The 19,481-nt window shown below is 31.5% G+C and overlaps 4 protein-coding genes across 5 annotated transcripts; 1 reads left to right on the top strand and 3 right to left on the bottom strand.

Moving 5' to 3' along the window:
- The first annotated feature begins 71 nt into the window (after positions 1–71).
- On the top strand, positions 72–1,963 carry LOC114191430 (pumilio homolog 11-like). Its single transcript, XM_085675466.1, has 5 exons — positions 72–562; positions 642–804; positions 896–1,059; positions 1,149–1,407; positions 1,589–1,963. Exons 1-5 carry the CDS (start codon positions 75–77, stop codon positions 1,694–1,696), a joined length of 1,182 nt encoding a protein of 393 aa, XP_085531592.1. The 5' UTR covers positions 72–74; the 3' UTR covers positions 1,697–1,963.
- Positions 1,964–4,054: 2,091 nt separating this feature from the next.
- Positions 4,055–5,789, bottom strand: LOC114189907 (thioredoxin domain-containing protein 9 homolog). The gene is made up of 3 exons (XM_028078634.2): positions 5,279–5,789; positions 4,975–5,133; positions 4,055–4,402 (listed from the first exon to the last, which is right to left on the bottom strand). The coding sequence occupies exons 1-3, from the start codon at positions 5,576–5,578 to the stop codon at positions 4,229–4,231; spliced, it is 633 nt and encodes a 210-aa protein (XP_027934435.1). The 5' UTR covers positions 5,579–5,789; the 3' UTR covers positions 4,055–4,228.
- Positions 5,790–7,333: 1,544 nt separating this feature from the next.
- LOC114192219 (Gibberellin-regulated family protein) lies at positions 7,334–8,058 on the bottom strand. The gene is made up of 2 exons (XM_028081861.2): positions 7,884–8,058; positions 7,334–7,805 (listed from the first exon to the last, which is right to left on the bottom strand). Exons 1-2 carry the CDS (start codon positions 7,969–7,971, stop codon positions 7,621–7,623), a joined length of 273 nt encoding a protein of 90 aa, XP_027937662.1. The 5' UTR covers positions 7,972–8,058; the 3' UTR covers positions 7,334–7,620.
- Positions 8,059–11,290: 3,232 nt separating this feature from the next.
- LOC114192413 (transducin family protein / WD-40 repeat family protein) lies at positions 11,291–19,082 on the bottom strand. 2 transcript variants are annotated; one of them, XM_028082126.2, is made up of 10 exons: positions 18,827–19,082; positions 18,310–18,376; positions 17,430–17,683; positions 16,346–16,940; positions 14,780–15,406; positions 14,001–14,441; positions 13,523–13,714; positions 12,951–13,007; positions 12,177–12,239; positions 11,291–11,588 (listed from the first exon to the last, which is right to left on the bottom strand). In XM_028082126.2, the coding sequence occupies exons 1-10, from the start codon at positions 18,856–18,858 to the stop codon at positions 11,502–11,504; spliced, it is 2,415 nt and encodes an 804-aa protein (XP_027937927.1). In that variant the 5' UTR covers positions 18,859–19,082; the 3' UTR covers positions 11,291–11,501. The 2 variants fall into 2 exon arrangements, with proteins under 2 accessions (XP_027937927.1, XP_027937928.1); XM_028082127.2 differs by lacking the exon at positions 18,827–19,082 and having other exon boundaries at positions 17,420–17,683.
- Positions 19,083–19,481: the final 399 nt, after the last annotated feature.

Here is a 19,481-nt window from a genome sequence, read left to right as displayed (position 1 = left end):
GGGAATCTATATAAGAAGTTTGTTACAAATTGTTTTCGTGGTAGTCTCAGTTGTTTCTTGTTATGCAGGTTCAGATGGCAAGCTCTTCTTCTTCCTCTTCAATAACGCAAGACTCTTCTGAAGTCGAAAACCTTGCGTCTCGAATGGAATCACTCACCTTCTCCAATCTTAATGCTTTCCATGGTTACCATGAACCTTGTTTGCAGTGCGTCAGGAATATTCACTCTGCCAACGCCACGCTTCCCACGCGCCATCACCATCACCATCACCATCACCATCGTCGTCTTCATGCTATCGGAGTATGGCTTTCAATGGCAAAAGACCCACGTGGATCTCGTGTAGTTCAACAGAAGATCGACGAGGGCACACGCCAGGAAAACTTCCACATAGTCAAAGAACTCGAGCATCATTTCCACGAGTTAATAAAACACCCTTATGGCAGCTTCGTCATTCTCAAGCTTTTTCAATCAAGAAATATCACCGTTGCTCAAAAGAACTATTTTATCTACTTGATTACCACTGACCTGTCAATGCTCAGAGATTTGTGCATCCATGATCTAGGGTACAGCTCTTGAAACTTCTGCACTTTAATTTTATGTATTAATTGTTGTTTGCTAATGAACCTCAATTTCTTGTTACAGGGGTCGGGTTATTCAGCAGATTCTTGAGATTGAAGATGTTCTGATCGCGATAGATCAAATAACATATGCTATGAGCCGTGTCACTGTTGCACTTATGAAAAATAATAATGGTGGTTATGTTATTCTACAGTGCCTGAAGGTTTTCCCACCCGAGCATAAAAATGTAATTCACAATCTTGAGTTTTTACTAATCAAGAAATAATGAATTTCTTGATAAATTTGCTCACATTTCTTAATGGAAAACTTTCTTGCAGGTTATTTTGGAGGTTGTAGCGCGTAACTGTTATGATATTGCAGTTAACAAAAGCGGATGCTGCAGTATTCAAAAAGTTATCCAGCACGATGATGTTCCAGGTTTCTATGCTCTGATCGACAATCTAATCTCAAATGCTGAGAACTTGGCAAAAGATCAATACGGGTTTGTCTCTTCATACTCGTTTTCTTGATTTGAATTATTTTTTCCCTTTGATCAATTTCTAACGTTTTGTTTCATTTTATTGTTCACAGAAATTATGTGGTGCAGTTTTTAGTTAAAAAGAATATATTGGAAGTGAATGCAATGTTGGTATCAGAACTTCAGTATAAATTTGTTGGTTTGTCCACAGACAAGTATGCCAGCAATGTAGTGGAAGACCTTTTACACTATTCGAGAACTGAGTATGCTGCTATTATAGTGGAGGAGATAATGGAGAGCCCTAACTTTATACAAGTTGTTCAGGACCAATACGGAAATTACGTTCTTCAGAGAGCTCTGCAATACACTGAGGTTTGACATTGTTGCACACAATCTTTTTTTTTTTTTCTCTCTGGAAGAACATTTTGAATATCTGTCAGATAAAAAAATAACATATACAACTCCAAACTGCTATGATGTTTCTATTTAAACCTCATTTATGTATAATTGTCGAATACAAATATACATGGTTAAGGTTCTGTTTTCATTGCAGGGCCTTTTGTATGAAAGTCTTCGTGCCATCATTTTATCCAATCGTGACAAACTGAGTAGCTGTCTCCATGGAAAGAAGGTTCTAAATGTTGCCCAAAAGGGCAAGTGAGAGGATAGAAAACAGCGTCTGAAGAATTTCTGTGTCTGGGTTGTTGTTTTGTTTTGTTTGATTGAGTTTTAATTATGCTGGGTTGTTATATATTACTATATTAGATATGTGTTGTTGTCAAAAAAATGATCGGTGCTTGGCCATGATAGTTCTGATGCTGCTTTGTGTATTTGTTGGCCTCGTCTTCTATTATTATCAGTGTGTTTGTAGTAGTTGTGTCTTTGCACAGTGAAACATTGAATCTATGTGGTGGTTCTTAGTGTCTAAGTCTTATTCGTAGAACAATTATATCTCATTTCTGACTTTATCTACCAGAGTTTTTAGATTTTTACGTTATCTGTTATGATTTTTTGTCTTATTTCTCGCTCAATATTGTTATGTTGACGCTATTCTGTTGTAATTGAAATCTTTAGTTACTTAACTAAGAAAATAAATTGCGAAGTGTTTCAAATTCTTATTTATTCCACATTTTAAGATGCCGTTATAACAAATAATTTAACACAAATATTTGTAGTTATGATCACGAGAAAATTCACTGAATAATAGTATCTATAATAATATATACACATAAATTACCTTTTTTTCTCATTAAATTTGAATTTCAATATGTGAGTCTAGGAGAGTCGAAGCTTGCATATAAGAAGGAAAAATATTCAAATATACTAAGAAGGTTGACCAAACACTTAATATACATTTAAATATATGAGAGGAATGGTGGGTTACATCGTGAGGTAAGAGTTGATAAACAGAAAATCATAGGTTGAGAAGGAGTTTCATGATTATTTAGTGGTAAAATGTGATTGATTTTGTAATTTATATGATACAATTACAAAAAAACAAAAGGTTGATGACAAAATTAATGAATCAGAGTTAAATGGTAGAATTGTAATTAAACAATTGAAACAAATCTAACCGTTAGATAAAATAGTATAATGATTATAAATTTATATCGAACCGTGAGAGTTTTGATTAGCTAATATATGGTAGCATCTACCATAGCGAACTAATAAGATATTTAGCTAAGAGATTTTAGAAAATGTAATATGTAAATTTTGATTTTTGATGTGCCATATTATCACTAAAAGTTTTATCCTTAAATTTGCTTCAATAAAAGAAATTTTTAAAACTTTAATCAATTCATGATTTTTTATTTTTTAATTTAGGTTTATTAATTATTGTATATAACAAAATTTCTTCCTTCAATGAATGCAAAACTACTTTTTTCTAAAATTAAAGTTGATTTGCTTAGAGTTGATTGAGAAGTTGTTTAAAAAAAAATTAAGTGTCACATAAAACCTCTTAAATGGAAAAATATCTTTAAACAATTCAAAATAACTGCTAAGCATCTCGTATTGAAGATGCTTTAAGAACATACCCTTAAGACCTTTCTTGCATAGTTTTTTTTTTCCTTCCAAGTTTAACCCATTTATTTATGTTTAATTAAAAACATAAGTTTAAGCCTGAAAAAATAATTAAGTTTGAATTTATCTTGTTTGACTTATTTATAACTTATTTAATCTTTTGCTTTTATAATTTTTTAAAAACTATTTCATAACTTTATCGATATAATATCTGAAATTAATTTAATATTAATCTAGTTATAAAAAGTTATGAAAAATGATTCATATATTTCTTCAAAAAATATTATTTTGTACAAATAGTTCTCAATATTACTTAACATAATCACACTGATTCATATATTTTTGAAAAAACGTAAGCTTTGTAACTTTAAAACATGTGTGTTAAAAACTTCATTAAAAAAGCTACTTATTATCCATAAAAGCTTTTAAAATTGCAAAAATACCTAAATAAGTAATTATTAATTTATTAACCCTAATCGAAAATCCAAAGTAATTGACTAATAACTCATTTTATGTGAATATCATGTTTCTTTCATGATTCGCAATTTTACCATCTTATCTGTGTACTGCATTAGGTGAATTTGATAATCAATTTCGAACCATTTTATCCAAGAGTTAAGGAGAGAAGGCGAAGTGATGCACACCCAAGTCAATATTATTGATTGAGGTCTTAGATGATGGTTTTAGGTTTTCAAATTTGTTTTTCTAAATGTATTTTACCTTAATTTGATTTAGGTTTTAAGAAGCCTATGAAAGTAGCATGGAGCCATCTATAGTTGGCAATTCGGTTTTAATTTATTGGAATGTGTTTGTTTGTAACTATGTTTTAACTGATTAAAATTTGTTTTAGTATATTAAAATATAATTGATTAAAATGTGTTTTAACAATTTTAGTTTTGTAAGCGCTAGAGACTAAATTAATAGATTAGAATGATGAATTAATCGATTATGATTATCTCAAAAACAAAGATGAATGAAGTTAGCATAAACAGGGAACTATCTCAAAAACATTATACTATAAAAAGGGTTGATCTCAAGAAACATGTGCTAACTAGAATCAAGATGCATTCTTACAGACAGAGGTACACACATGGCGCGCAAGACTGAGTTTAGAGTGTAAATCAGAGTGCTCAGGAGAACATGGGAAATAAAAATCATCAGGAAATGCATGTTACTCAGAATCTGAGGAGTCTGCTCTTGAGCTCTGCCGAACACTTCTTGTAGTTTTGGCACTGGGCCTTAATGATGATTCACCCTCATAAGAGATTACTTGAGCTTTAGCTAATCTTTCTTCTAGCTCCTCTGTGCTAAACTCGTCAGTCCCACCAAGTTCATCAAACCCAACCTAATACCACACAAACCACCATTATTATATTGCTTCTGCAAAAATTGAATATACAATTCAAAATTCAATTTTTGTTCAGTGTCATTGTAAAACCTTCTAAATGACCGACAATTCACAATTCATGATGAGAGTGCAATTTTTAAGATAGTGAGGATAAAATTGAATAAACTTGTTGTGATAATAGAAAATCTCTTCATACTGTTAATCACAGACTATTTACTGAAATAAGTAAACAGACCATTTAAAAAATCCCCAAAGCTTGTTGAACAGGAACCCTACTCGAACCATGGATTCCCATTCAGGGTGCTCTGACTTAGAAACAAACAGCACATTAATAGTTTAACCTTTATACAACTTTATTACATGACTACTTTAAGTGTCAAACAATCAAATTTCATGATAGATATGATTTTTAAAACAATCAGGGTGATATTCAATAAACAAATACATGACAATTGAGATTGGAAGGCATCAACAAATAGACTAATTACAGACGAATAAACAGATAGCAAAAACCCTATCCAACACAGCATTCCCGGCAAACACATCACAGCCCTCGTATATACACATACCACATAATCATCGACTTTGGCATTCTTTATGAGGGCAAGAGTTGGAAGAACGATGATCTTAAGCTTCTCAGCCAGAAACGGACTTTTCTCGGCGTTGATTTTCACAAACCGAGTCTCGATATGTTGCTTAGCTAACAAATTTAAATGTTTGTCCATAACCTGCAAGCGAATCGCGAACAATAACATTAATGTTCCTTTTCAACTCGGCTTAAATTCTGAGGAAGAAATCAACGTAATAGGTAATTCAAATTCCAATGAATTGAAAATGAAAGGTGAGTGAGGATGTATCTATATATGTACGAACCTTACAGGGCCAGTTTTCGCGGTAGAAGTGGCAGACGACTCGTTCGCTGGCCTTGACGACGGAGAAGAAGTCTTTCTCGGAGGGAATCTCGGTATATTCGGAGTGGCCGAGGGAGATCCAACGGGAGCGATTCTCCGCCATCTTCTTCATCTGCTGAAGGCGGCGCTCACGGAGAGCCTCGATGTCGTCGGCGTCGAGGCGCTCGAGGGCGGCGATCTCGTCGTCGATCTTGTCCTCGACGGCGCGCGCCACCGTGAGGACTTGCTGCTCAATTACCTCTTGGATCTTACCCTTCTCCATCTTCCGCTACCACTCTCACACCAGATCTCTCTCTAACCGATACGACGCCGTCTCAGTTCGTCGGCACTCCCTTCTCCTATAATCTTTTGAATCAATTCAAGATCTAAGAATTGCCGCAGATTTCACTTAAAAACACCAACAAGGGAAATATCGATGGTGTAGGTTACTGCAAGATCCAACTACATCAACGTTGCCTTTTAGGATTTCAAAACTATCTACTCATTTTTGGAGGAAAGAAAATTTTGAATTAATTCATATATTTAAAATTAGCTTTTTATTTTATCATTATTTAAAGAAAAAAGACAATATACTTATATTTTCTATGTTCTTTGCCGTAAGAATTTTAATAATTGTTTTTAAGAAATGAATATAACACTCCTTGATCATTATCCCTAACTTTGACAAATTATCCAAAGCTGTGTGAAAAAAGAGAGACTATAATCAAAAGAATCACGGTATAAAAATATATGTGTGGCGGATATTCACAAATAAAATCTGTATAGTTGATATTTGTGAGTATTTATTATTCTGTGAGTAATAAATATCAGATTTTTTAAGACTTATTTATAAATAGATCGAGTGTGGATATCATATCTGTATCTATTATTTGAAAAAAATAAAATTTATATTTCATTAAATTAAATTAAATTTAAATTTGTTAAATTTAATTTAATTTACATTATTGTTATATAATTTTATTTAAATTTAATTTTAAAGAATTATAAATATATTTTTTAAAATATTTGTAAATATCTACGGCTAGTTTTAAAATATTTATAAATATTTTTAAAATAAATATTCACACGAGCGACACTGATAATGAATGAATTTTTTAATCCCTACTTCAGCTTCTATTCAGCACTTAGAATTTACTATTTATCTTAAAATAATTTATTTCAAGAAATACATCACTTAAATATGGCCTGGATATTATTTATTTAAAAAAAAGTTAAACAGTGTGTTGAATTATCCTTTGTTCTAAGTTAACGGGCTTTTCATGGGCCTTGGGCTTGGGATTTCTGATCGTTTTCTTATGCACCTCCATTATTTTTAAAATATCCATTTTACGCTGTGTTTTATTATTTATTTAACCTTCACTGTTGTCTTGTCTTCCTGATGAATGACGTTCTTACTTCTAAGATCTTGCTTTGCTTTGGACAAAAACACTTAAACTTCTCAACAAATAGCATAAGCAAGAAAAAAAAGTTTTCAAAAACACAATTCCCATTACCAAAACCACCTAACACGCATCATTGCTACCTCCACTGCTGCAACACTCACATCATCCCACCACAACACACACCAATACCAGCCCAACACCTTCTGTACTTGTTCTCTGTTTATTAACACTAAACTCAATACCATTTTTACTAAACAGTCCAAATCCTAATTCAAATTAACCAAATTTGGAGATAAATTGAAATTTCAGGTGAATTAACTGAAAAAAAAAATTTCATGAATTGCATTTTAAACTAAAAATGTCCTTTTAGCAAGATGCATGGCAAGTATGAGCGGTACTGGCACCTTGTTTGGGTAGTTTTTACTATAATGTTACAGACATGTCACATGCGTGCAAGTGCGCAGTGACATCATGACATCATGACGGTGCTTTAAATTTTGAACTTCCATCTAGGAATCACATGTGGGAGAATCCGAGGTATTTTACCTTAAGAAAAATATTTCTTTGACATGTCAGTAGTTGTAGTTGTGTACATGCATCATCACTTATATCTTAAAAAATATTAATGGAGTTCATTTTCTCGGTATGAATTTTAAATCTCCATCAACCACATAGATTAATTGTCATAAAATCTAAATCATAGTTTTAACTAATTACATTCATCCAGAAGACAGTTTGCGCGGAATGTCTAATTTATTCGGATTCAGATCTAACATCCAACAGACATTGGAAACCTGATGTTTAGGATTATGCAAAATCCAACACATGCTTAGAAATAGCTGACACAGATAACATAAAACTCAACACCAAAACTTAACCTAAGAACTAACGTACACAACACAACACACATGAGTTGAAGGAATCAAGGGCATTTGGGTTTGCCCTTCTTGTTGAGCTTGTCTCTGTAGCAAGGACACTCGTGCTTGTTCCCATAGGTTCCAGAAGGAACGCATTTGCACTCCGAACAGCATATTCCACAGTACTTCAGACATCTATCTCTAACCCCTGCCACAGAGCACCTATCCGAACACTTGCTGCTGCAATAAGCTACCATCAACACACACATCACACTTAGTTTCAGAAAATAGTTCTTATTTTACGTATAGCAGTAACTGAAAATCTTACATGATTCTTCATAAGCCATGGCTGTCTCCGAGAAAGAGGAGCTTAGAAGAAGAGAACAAAGCAGTAGAGTAGCGAAGAGAAGCTTCATTTTGCTTTGTTTCTGAAGAGGTTTTGTGATGGCACTTGCAAGAGAGTGTGTATACTTATAGTGATGAAGCTTGAATGGAAGCTACTAGACAGTGACTTCTTTATGAAGTTGGTAGCAATATAAAGTGATATAAAAATGGGGGATACTAGTTAGTAGCCTTTTTACAACCAAGTCGAGTTCTATTTTATAGAATAATCGACAAGAGTAGATATTATTTTAGTTGATTATGATTTTTGTTTCTGAAATTCCAAATGAATTTTAATTATTTCTATTCTCTAAATTCATTTTTTTTTAGTTTCTTCAGTTTAAAAATAATATCTTTTCTTTATTTACTGTTGGAAACTAACAACAATCTGAAAGAAATATTTTAAGTCTTTAAATGCAATATTTAAAAAATTAATGGTATGTTTGAAACTCGAGAAAAGAGAATAGACGAGTATATAAAAAAAATGATAGTGAAAATCGTTGATCTTTTGGACGATAAAGTTTAAAGAAGTAAACTGTTATTAATATATAAAAAATTAGTAAATCATTGATTGTGTAGAATAATTATATATAGACATTATTCAAAAAATAATAATTAATTTTTATTTTAATTATTATCATTTTTAATTAAATATTTTTATTTTATTTTTCATCTATTCCTCTTACGTTCTCTTATGGTATTTCTTTTCCCTCTAGTAAACAAAACCTAAAACAATGTTTAATTTCTTTTTTTTTTTTTGTGTTTTTAAGATGTTTTGAGAATAAATTGAATTCACTTATAGTTTATAAACTAAAAATATAAGTTTATGGTATCATTTCAGAACAATTCTTTTTTTATTTGAATTATTCATCAAACGAATTTGATCTTCAAACTGAAAAGGTTGAATTTATGTTTATTTTTCAAAAATAAATTAAGTTATTTGTTTAATTTTTATATTTATTAAAAAAAATTATTTTTCTATATCTCTTTTCAATTCCTCCATATGTTGTTTTTAATATCTCAGTTTTCAAATATATTATTTAATTTCTCTGACGGAGTTTAAAAGTTAAACAAACAAAAAACATGTTAGATATAAATGCTAAAAGGAAACTCTATGACCATAAAATTGCAAAGAATTCTAAGTTAAATAAAATTAAATTGACCAAAATTTATAACAGTCATACCTCACAAAAAGGTAAAAATTCTAAAAAAACGTTATTAATCGTTATCACTGAATTAATTATTTTAGAATTAAACATTTTTAATTTTTAAACTTTAATAATAAAATTATAATTTCAAAATTTTAATATAATTTTATTTTAAAATTTTAAAATAAATAAATATAATCTTTATAAATTTAATTTTGTTAAATTATATTAACGTTCAAATTATATATTATATTGGTTAGGATAAAAATAATAGAAACAGAATATATTTAACTTTTTATTTTATTTATATTAAAATTTATTCGTCTTTGATATGAAAGAAATAAAAATTGTAGACATAATAGAGTATAGAAGCAGGAAAAAACGCGTTTTCTGACAACCTGCTTATGAAGCTTTACACTTGTTTGTCACTTTGTGTGTGTTGTCCTCTTCTCTCTCTTTCTGTTACATGTAAGCTGTATCCCACAACAACAACTTCACAACTATTCTATTCAATGCTCTTTCACTTATTTCATATTTTTTTATTATATTATTTCATTTATTTTATCAATTATTTATTTATTTTTTGTTTTTCCATGTCTATCCTTATTCAGATTATATTAGAGCATTTCCATATCAACATTTTATTCTACTTCTTGTAAGCTGGTTAAATGGATTTCACAATTACAACTCATTTATACTTTTTACAACTTAATAACTCTCTATCCCACTCCAATTACTTTAATTCAAACTAAAATAATTTCTGTATAATTTTGTAGTCCTATTAAAATAGGAAAGTTTTGATTTTTTGTCTTTATAAAATTATTTCTGTATTTTTTTGTTTTTATAAATTTGGAAAATATCACTTTTGATTTTTAGTATTACAGTACACTAAATAATTACTTATGTAATACAAAAAGTTAAACTATAATTCTTATTACTGTTATAATATAATGTCCACTTATCATTTTCAGCTATTGAATTTAAATAATTTATAATATAATTAAATTTTAGTTCTAAATAAAACTAGACAACACAATAATAAAATGATCAGCGACATACTTTTTTTTCTTTTTCTTAATTGGATTTACCTTTTAAAAATCCTGCATTCATTACCGTTATAATGTGAAAAAATAATCATATACGTAAAGTAAAATTAAATATCATGTACATGCAAAAATGACAGAAAAAAAAATCACTTACAAAGATATGTTAGTTTGAAAGAAATGATGTTATGACTATTTTTTTTATTTTCATTCTTTATTTTCTTATTTTCTTATGTAACTTAGTATGAATTATTAGTTAATATATTACTATATTTTTTTTGAAAAAGAACCAATTATCTACATTCAGTCATGTTAGATAATAAAGAATAAGAGTCCAAAAATGAAAGTCATAATATAATTTTTTATTTTGAATTAACTTTAAAATGATGCAAAATTATGCAACAGTGGCATGAAAATGGTGCCAAGAGAGATGGAACGTGTTGAAGCACTTGACTCAGGTTGCAGTAAAAAGAAAATTGAAATAACTGGAGCAGTTGGGTTTGTTGCAAAAGTGACCTTGATTGTTCGACAAATTTTCCTATTTATAATTTGTATAAAATATTACTGTTACAACATTTTGAACATGTTTGTTCCAATTCTAAATGCAAAGCTGGAAATTAAAGAAGCTCTTGTAACAAGGAAAAAGAAGCATGTGAGACTGATAATTTCATTTTCATTTAGTGTGTTGTCCCATTTTTACTAGTACTAATATAATTATTTTAGATCATTACATGATTGAAACATTGGACCAAAAAAGTGACTGGAAAGAGTTAGAGAAAGAAATAGCTGAAGAAGATTCAAATCCATGTCAACAAATATCATGAAAAAGAAAATACGCTTAAAACCCACAAAATAAATGTTATTTATTTATCTTAAAACATATACACGAGACTAAAATCAGTTAATTAAAATTTTAAAAGTGAAAAACTATTACCAGACACTAAACCAAAATTAACAAATTTTATAAAGACAAAATTTTAATTTTGAATTTTGTAAGTAAAAATTATAACAACCAAAATCAATTATTTCAGATTGTTCAATTAAAATTTTGAAGCTCTGAGTTAAAGTACAATGGTTGGTCAATTTATCTCCATCTTATTTCACCATGTTTAAAAAGTTTATTCCCAGCTGGCATTGATTTAAAAAGAATTTCAACAACCACATGAGATGTTAGGTTTCATCATATAACATCATTATACAACAAAAGTTTTTACAAACACTGAATGCAACTATTGAGTCATTACACATGCTTTTTATTTAGACTAGTTAAATTTTCATTACAAGCAAGCAAAACTATGGGTATGCTAGCTCCAAAATATAACTCTATGAAACAGACTGTAACTAACCTCTATACAACAAGTACAGTACCTTACATCAAGCTCCCATGCTGTGAAATGGGCAAGGGTGCGGATTATCAGAATCATCCTTGTTGGTATGGCCACTAGATGCTAGTAAGTTGATCTACAAAAATAAACAAAAAATCAAATTTGAGAACACTTATCTCCAGCTTAGTAAAGTTCAAATAGAATCTTCGAGTCCAGTCCTGTGTAAATTGAAAAAATGAACATGGAAAAGAATACTATTCCTGTGACGAAAGAATGAAGGAGAAAAACTTAACTGTTGTATTAATAAATGTAGCTTTGTTACATTTAGATATAAAATGCATTTAATTTTCAAATATAACAGAAGAACAATTAATATCAAAGGTAAAAATGACTACAAAAACACTACTTATAGAATCCTTCAAACTATAAAAGAATATTTTTTTAGAAATATTTTAATGTATGTAAAATATTTAGTTCTTGAAAATGAAACTTGGTCAATTTAAAATAGAAATGTAGCATTCTACTATCACTATAGTAGTCATTATCTTCCCACATTCAGATGCTCGAACTCAATGGATCCATCAACCTCGATTTATTTTTTCTTCTTTTATATTATTCACACTCTAGACAGGTAAGAGAAAACTGAGAAAACAGCGAACATATCATTGAGACTGTCGTGCTATATAGAACAATGCATATAAGAAACAATAAAATATGGTACAACCTTGACAATTTTAGACTTGGAGCCTGGCCGCATGTAAGCTGCTAACACGCTCAAATTGAAATCCTGTACACAACCCATTTAAATGAAACAAGGAAAACTCAAATTACAGAAACAACAAGCTGGGAATATTTTTCGGATCAGCGGCGGAAAAGGATAAAAGTACATGATGCACCGTAAATGAAAATATAAAATAATTGTTTCCTTCCTTTCTGAAGAGCATTTCCCAACTAGACAATCACCTTTAATCATGTTGAAGCTCACAATAACAAGGCACAACAAACAGTGAGGAATTTGCAAGTATAAACTACTAAAAAAAAACAGCAATTTCAATTTTCATGCCGTGATTAGATCTTTCGAAAATGGTTATAGGCAAAACACAGATGCCGAACGGTCATACATATAGGTGGCTGTCATAATATAAGGAATTTCAGAATAGCTATCATGCCATAATAATAATAATAATAATAATAAGCAACTGGAAGTCATCTTTAATTAGAAAAACAAAAATCCGCAAGAATACTGTAAGAAACTTTATATTCAAGCTACTTGAGATTTTGAAAGTTTCAAAGTTTCACCCCGGAAACAATTAAACATAGGCGGAAATTATGGAGAAAACCTAGTAAAAAAACGAAAGAGAAAAGTCATAAAATATCCAAAAACTATATAGTAGAATACATTTAACTATAAAAAACCACACATTGCTCGTAATAACCAGTTTAAGCCTTTTCTTTTTCCTTAAGAGAAGGCTAGGAAAAGCTTTCAAAAATAACTTACCCGGAAAGGATCACCCCTCAAAGACTGAACAAACACGGAACTTCCTAAGTTTCTTCCCTGCATACAAATAAACCACTAATCTTACCACAATGAAACAATAATTCAATAGAATGAAAACACGGTAGCCAAAGTTAGTCTGTGTTCCTTTTTTTTGAAGGCTTCTGAGACAATTTTTTTTTTTATCGACAATTATTAGTTGTTAGTTTTTGTTAGAGGGAGAGTTGAATCTCCAACATCTCCCACCCTTCTTTCTAAACCCCACCAAATCAATCTTATTTCTCTAAATTCTAAGGCACGGCTTGTTTCATAGAAAAAGAAAATATGGAAGGGAAATTAAACATACAGGTAAGTGAGGGAAGTCTAGCTTTAAAAAAATGGTCCAGCTCTATCATGTAAGTGCATATTTGTAGTGGTTGATTTCAGATTTATTTTATTTTTTTGGAAGCTTTCTAGGGATCTTTTCAAAAGAGAAATAATTTTCTAAAAAATGCTTTAGATGTCTATCCCTGCCTCCTGTAAATGTAACCTTTTGTTGATGTATAAAGGAAAAAAAAAATGGAAGATTGATTTACCTCAAGGGATATATCTCTCAGGCGCCTCCCTGTTTGAGCACAGCAAATACGAACGTGCTCATCACAACTCCCACTTATGATGTAGTCCCTCCCATTCATGTAATAAGAACGGGTGTAATTTTGAGAACTTTCAGTGGGAGCTATATCGAAAACCAAGTGAAGCCTACCATCAATAGCCAGATATTGTCTAACCTGAATAAACTCATGTCAGTCTGGACACAAAAAATGTGCTCTGGAAATTTTTTTAAACTGAAAGACAGACAAGTACTAAATCAATTTAAGTTCCTTTACTACATAGACAACAGAAATCCATTGGAACCAGTTACTAGTTTTAAAGCTGAATCAGATTTTTCATTGTTTCAAATCCTACTCTACTGAGCCATCAAGCGGTAACCACCAACTAATCACATTACTGTATTACCACTGACACTTCAAATGCGGTCACCAGAAATCAATCACACAACTGAATGAAAATTACCTCATTATCAACAGCTGAAGCAAGAATATATTGATCATCTGGAGAAAAGCAAACCATCACATTTCCTCTGGAGCTTGAAACTGTAAAGCAGGGGTGTATTGGTTTCTGTCTCAAGTCCCACATCTTCACATCGTGATCAAACGATGAAGTTGCAAAAATTGATGGGGAATGATTAGCAAACTTGACTACATTAATATGTCCACGATGCATATCTGTGAACACTTGTAAGCGTTTCCCACTGTTGATGTCATATAAAGCAACATTTCTTGAGTAACCACTCGCAAGAAACAGTTCATCCGTAGAGTTAACATGAACAGATGTCAACTGGTCAAATTCATCAAACGTAACACAGCCAAAATTCCCATGTATGCCAGTAACTTTTCTTGGTATGTGGTGGATGTCATACAATTTCAAGGAACCATTGTCTGATCCTGCTATAAGCTGACATGCAATAACAAGAAAATAAAAGAATAAAAAACTGACAACCAAATAAAGAAATGCTGGATTAAATTGTATAAAACTAACAATGCAGAATAGAATAGATTTTGCCTTTGATAAATAATCTTTACACCCATTTTTATTTCCGTAACGAAATACCCAATTATCCTTACAGCTGGCAAGGTTGTTACTGCCACTCTAGAAGGCTATGTATAACAAACAACACATTATGTAAAATCTGATGAACTGCCAATACATGTTGCTGCCAGCATCCACTAGAGAAGTTAATACCCATACTAAGCATAATCTACAAGATCAATTTTTATGCAATAAGCACATACCTTAGAGGGATATTTTTTGAGCCAACAGAGACCCAAAACACTATTCATTGCTCCAAGTGATGGAATATAACTAACAATATGTTCATTCTCATGGTTGATGACAACTACTTCACCATCTAAAGTTCCAAAGACCATCAAACTGGAGTCAGATGGATGGTACTCAAACTGCCTTGGATGAAAGCCCTTGTCCAATTCACATCCTAATAGAGAAAGGGGATGCAAGAAAGGCCAAGTTGAGGATCCCAATTTAGCAGCAGAGAGAGACCTAGCATAAAAATATTGCGATTGTCTAGAAGGATATGATGTCCTATTCTTGGAAGAGTGCACCTTACTCTGACCTGATTTTATTTCTCTTTTCTGTAAGATACTTACAACACTCTCTTTGTGCTTCCATTTATATGGAAGATATTCAAAGTATTGAGAAAATATTCCAGTAGCCCTTTCCTTGTCAATCTTTCTGATACGCATATTATCTAAACTTTTCAGATTTGGCAATGAAGCAATCATGAACTCTCTGTAATGCTTCTCATAGCATATTGGTGATGCATGACGAGACATATACTTCATAGAAACATCAGTAATAGGCTCCACAAAAGTGCCTTGAGATGAATCTTCTTCCTCTTCATTCTGTAACGTGAACCACTAAAATTAAAGATCAAGAAGGACCAAGAAACCACAACTTGGATAATGTGATCAGAAGAAACTTACAGTAACATGAAATCATTTCTAACCAATTCAATATCAAGCCTTTCATTCATGTTTTCCTTAAACCAAACATATTATAATTATAGTCCAAATTCAACAAATAGTGCCATTTACTAAACTTTCAAAATACAGTATTCCACATAATCAATGTGGATATAGGCTAAACAGAAAGCCTACTTCAAATTAATATTACTATTTCAGTATCCAAGCCATATTCATTACCACAACCAAATGGCATTCTAAACAATAGCTAAAGGAATATTAAATACCGGGTGACACCATAACCTCACAAGCCTGAACTTCTAATGACACCGCTATTGTAGAACCCAAACTATTATCTTTTTTTCACTAACTAGTGGCATGCAATTTACTATCACTTACAATAATGAAAAACATATTAGCTACAAAGAGAGATTTGTCACTGTTATTATATTATTGAAACCACTATAATACTTTGTTTGGATAATGGAAGAAATAAGATAGAGATGGAGTTGAAAATATATGTTGTTTGGATGAATAGAAATGAAAAAGAATAACAGAGAATTCTACCTCTACTTATGAGGACTAGTGGTAAAGAGAGTGAAAAAAAAAATTAATATATGACATAAAATAACCTTTTGTATAATTTTTTTATTTGACCAAACAATGATGATTCCAAATCTTTTACAAGATAATGCCAAATTAAAAAAATAAATAAATAAACCTGTCTCCCACACAAATCCCTCCACAATGAGAGAGTATAACAATCCAAACTAGAGAATTGACTATCTCATCCTTCTAATTCTTTCAACTCTAATTCATCCAAAAGAAACAGAGTGTAAAGAAAATCTACTAGCAGGGGAAAATGGCTTAGTTGACTACCTCATAAAGAAGAGGCACTTCAGAACTCCACCCAGGAAAAACATCTGACAACCAGTATCTATGATGATGACTAGTAAAGTCAACTTCACTGTCATCTGACGAATCCTCAGCCATGCTTTGAACATCATGATTTACAACTTCTTCATCCAAGGAATAAAAATTCCTTAGTGGGTCTTCAGCACTAATGTTGGGATCTGCCAGTTCAGTTGTATTGGTGAAGGGTTCAACAATAAAAGGAATTCTATCAAGCAGGCTAAAATCAGCAGTGTCATCAGACTTCCCACTACATGAGGTAAAAGATATCCCAGAATCATTGCAATACTGCCAATATTGAAACCTTAATTCAATTAAAGAAGGAAGCTTAGAGAGAGCTGCAACAGTTGTCCAAAGATTTGTAATCCTTGTATCACACATTGACAGGCGCATTAGATTAGGCATACAATTGAAACATTCCTCCTGGAAACTGGTAAGGGAAGAACTGAAATCCAGATTTAGGGTATGCATATGCATGAACTCCCCCATTAAGTTCAGCTTCCGGAAACGTGAGCATCTCAATGTCAAAACTTGGCATGCCAAACCTCTTTGCGAAATATTCCTAATGATAAGATCCAACATAGTCATGAAAAAGAAAATATACAACAAAACCTATCAAATCAGAAAATAGAACCATGAAAAGCCAGTTCTCCCAATGATGAATTATCCATTCACGTTTTAGACTTTTTGGCAAACATAAGCCAGTTTGGTATATGTCATTAATAGGAACATAGCACCACATGTAATTTATGTTAATTGGCTACCAATGACAAAGGTAATCCTTAGAGAAAAAAAAGAGCAAGTAGCAGGACAATAATGTCAGACATATTGATATAAAAACACCTGGCAAGATATTTTTCTAGTCACTCAAAAACCTAACTCCCATATTCAATAACAAGAAGATTGTTAATTGTTTGGAATTGCCAGAAAATTTCAAAGGCTAGGAATTCCGTGTTACCATTTGAAATTTGTTAAGGAGATGAAAACAAACAAGAAATCATAAACTATGTCATTTATACAAAGATAAATCATCATAAATACCATAATATACCGTAAGAAGTCTTTCCCATATGACAGATCCTGTAGATGGACTACTCGAAGCTTTTTATTAACAGCACGCATCAATGACAATGCATGTTCTCCATTTAATACACATGATGATTCATTACGTACATCAACAGCTTCTATTTCAGAAGCATCGAAGTTCATGCACAAGTCAAGAAGTGGAGCAATATCAACATCCTTTAGGTCATCAATTAAAATCTCCAGCTTGCACAGTTCATGATTGGACTTTTTTACCTCAGCCTGTTTGATCATGATCATTCTTAGATTCTTGTCTCCATAATAAATATAAAATTGAATACATTCGCTGCTCCCTACTCAGGGAGATTAAACACAGTAAGAAATGGAGTAATAAACATATACACTGCTTTATACACAGGGCCGACTCATGTGAAAAGCTCAGTAATTGTAAGAATATAGAACTACAAATTTGGACCACAGATGGCATGTTTTGAATTGAATTGGGTTAAGCATAGACAACTTTACTTTAAAAGTACCAGCCTTGATGATTTTACTTTTGTAACTTGGAATGTGTGATTTTCACGTTGAACAGAGGTTTGAGGGAAATCTAAACATACTAATAATCTTACATGGATGATCAACACTATAAGTTAATTGATAGTCATTTAATCTAAGCTGTTTAAATAAGATCTAATATGGTCTATATTAACTGTTCTCGTTTGTTAGAATAACCAAATGTTCTTACTAGAGTCACTCATTATACATTTATAAGTGTGTGTGTGTGTGTGCGTAGCTCGTAGTTGACGCACTAACCAGGACGAGCAAAGCAGCATATATTTGATGTAAAATTGGTGAAATGTTTTCCAGTGATCTAGCAGTAGATTTTGTGATTGAAAATGACAACTGACCTTGAAAAGACTTGACAAAATAGAAGAATTAGGCAAAACACCCTGTCTCCTGCAAGAATCAATATACCTGGAACCAAAATCAATATTAGCTAATTAGAATGGAATCAGTAACACCGAAGCCAAAAAAGAAAAAAGAGTAAACAGTGACTTCACTGCCAATTACGAAAACTATCAATGAATTTAAGCATAAGGAGTGACACAAATTACTAGCAAGTTTGCCATTGCTCATATTTTCTCTTTACAGTCCAGATATTTTGATTCAACAAGACAATGCAAAGGGAGCAGGAATGATTATTCAGTGTATTAAACAATACAACCGAAAAAAGCGAATTCGTTTGAGAACATTAAGTTCCTCATTTCAACAAGCAACGGCCAATTCAATGGAAATTAAGAGCGAAGTACTGAAACTAACCACCAGCCACATTTTACACAGCCAACGGAAATCCGAAAATAACAAAAGATTGACGAAGACAAACGAAAAATTAAGAACGCATTTTGTTGAGTTGATGAAGTGTACCTGTCTTCCAAGGTCTGGATGTCGATGGTCATTGGTGATCGCACAGCACAGAGTGATTGGAGAATATCTCCGATCAAAACTTACGGAATCCAAAGCGAAAAACGAAAATTTACAAACAAAAATAGATTGCAGTATGTATTTCACAATGCAAACCACGCTCTGATTCAAACACTTATCTCTTTTCCATCTTTCTTACTTTTTCTTCTTTTCTTTCTTTTTTTTTCTTTTTTCAAGTTTCTCTTGCGGTCACCATGGCTATTGATTATTCTTCTTTCAGTTGTCTTTTTTTTTCTTTAGCCTGTCAATGGGTCACGTTTTGGAATATGTCCAAGCCCAACATATGTTTTCTTTATGCACCCTGTTAGTTTCTTCTTCAAATTCCACGAGTGTGAGAAATGTGAAAATTATCTCTTCTCTTCATACACTTTTGCCATAAAAAACTCCAAATTAATTTATCTCTTCGTTTTATATTTTGGATTCTCTGTATTTTTTAATTCAATGACACAATATTCTTATTCATTTTTACACGTTCGGGGGTGTTTAATGGATAACTCATGTTGATTATGAGTTTTATGTAATTTTTTATAATTTTATTTTAGATTATATAATTTGAAATGTAATTTTCATTTTGGATCACACGATTTATAAATAACAG

The sequence above is a fragment of the Vigna unguiculata genome, chromosome 7 (assembly GCF_037176805.1).
Source record: "Vigna unguiculata cultivar grain cowpea cultivar isolate G323 ecotype 2 chromosome 7, ASM3717680v1, whole genome shotgun sequence".
In the NCBI taxonomy this organism is placed as follows: domain Eukaryota; kingdom Viridiplantae; phylum Streptophyta; class Magnoliopsida; order Fabales; family Fabaceae; genus Vigna; species Vigna unguiculata.
Note: the sequence above shows the minus strand (reverse complement) of the source record. Positions and strands in the feature narration are given on the sequence as shown.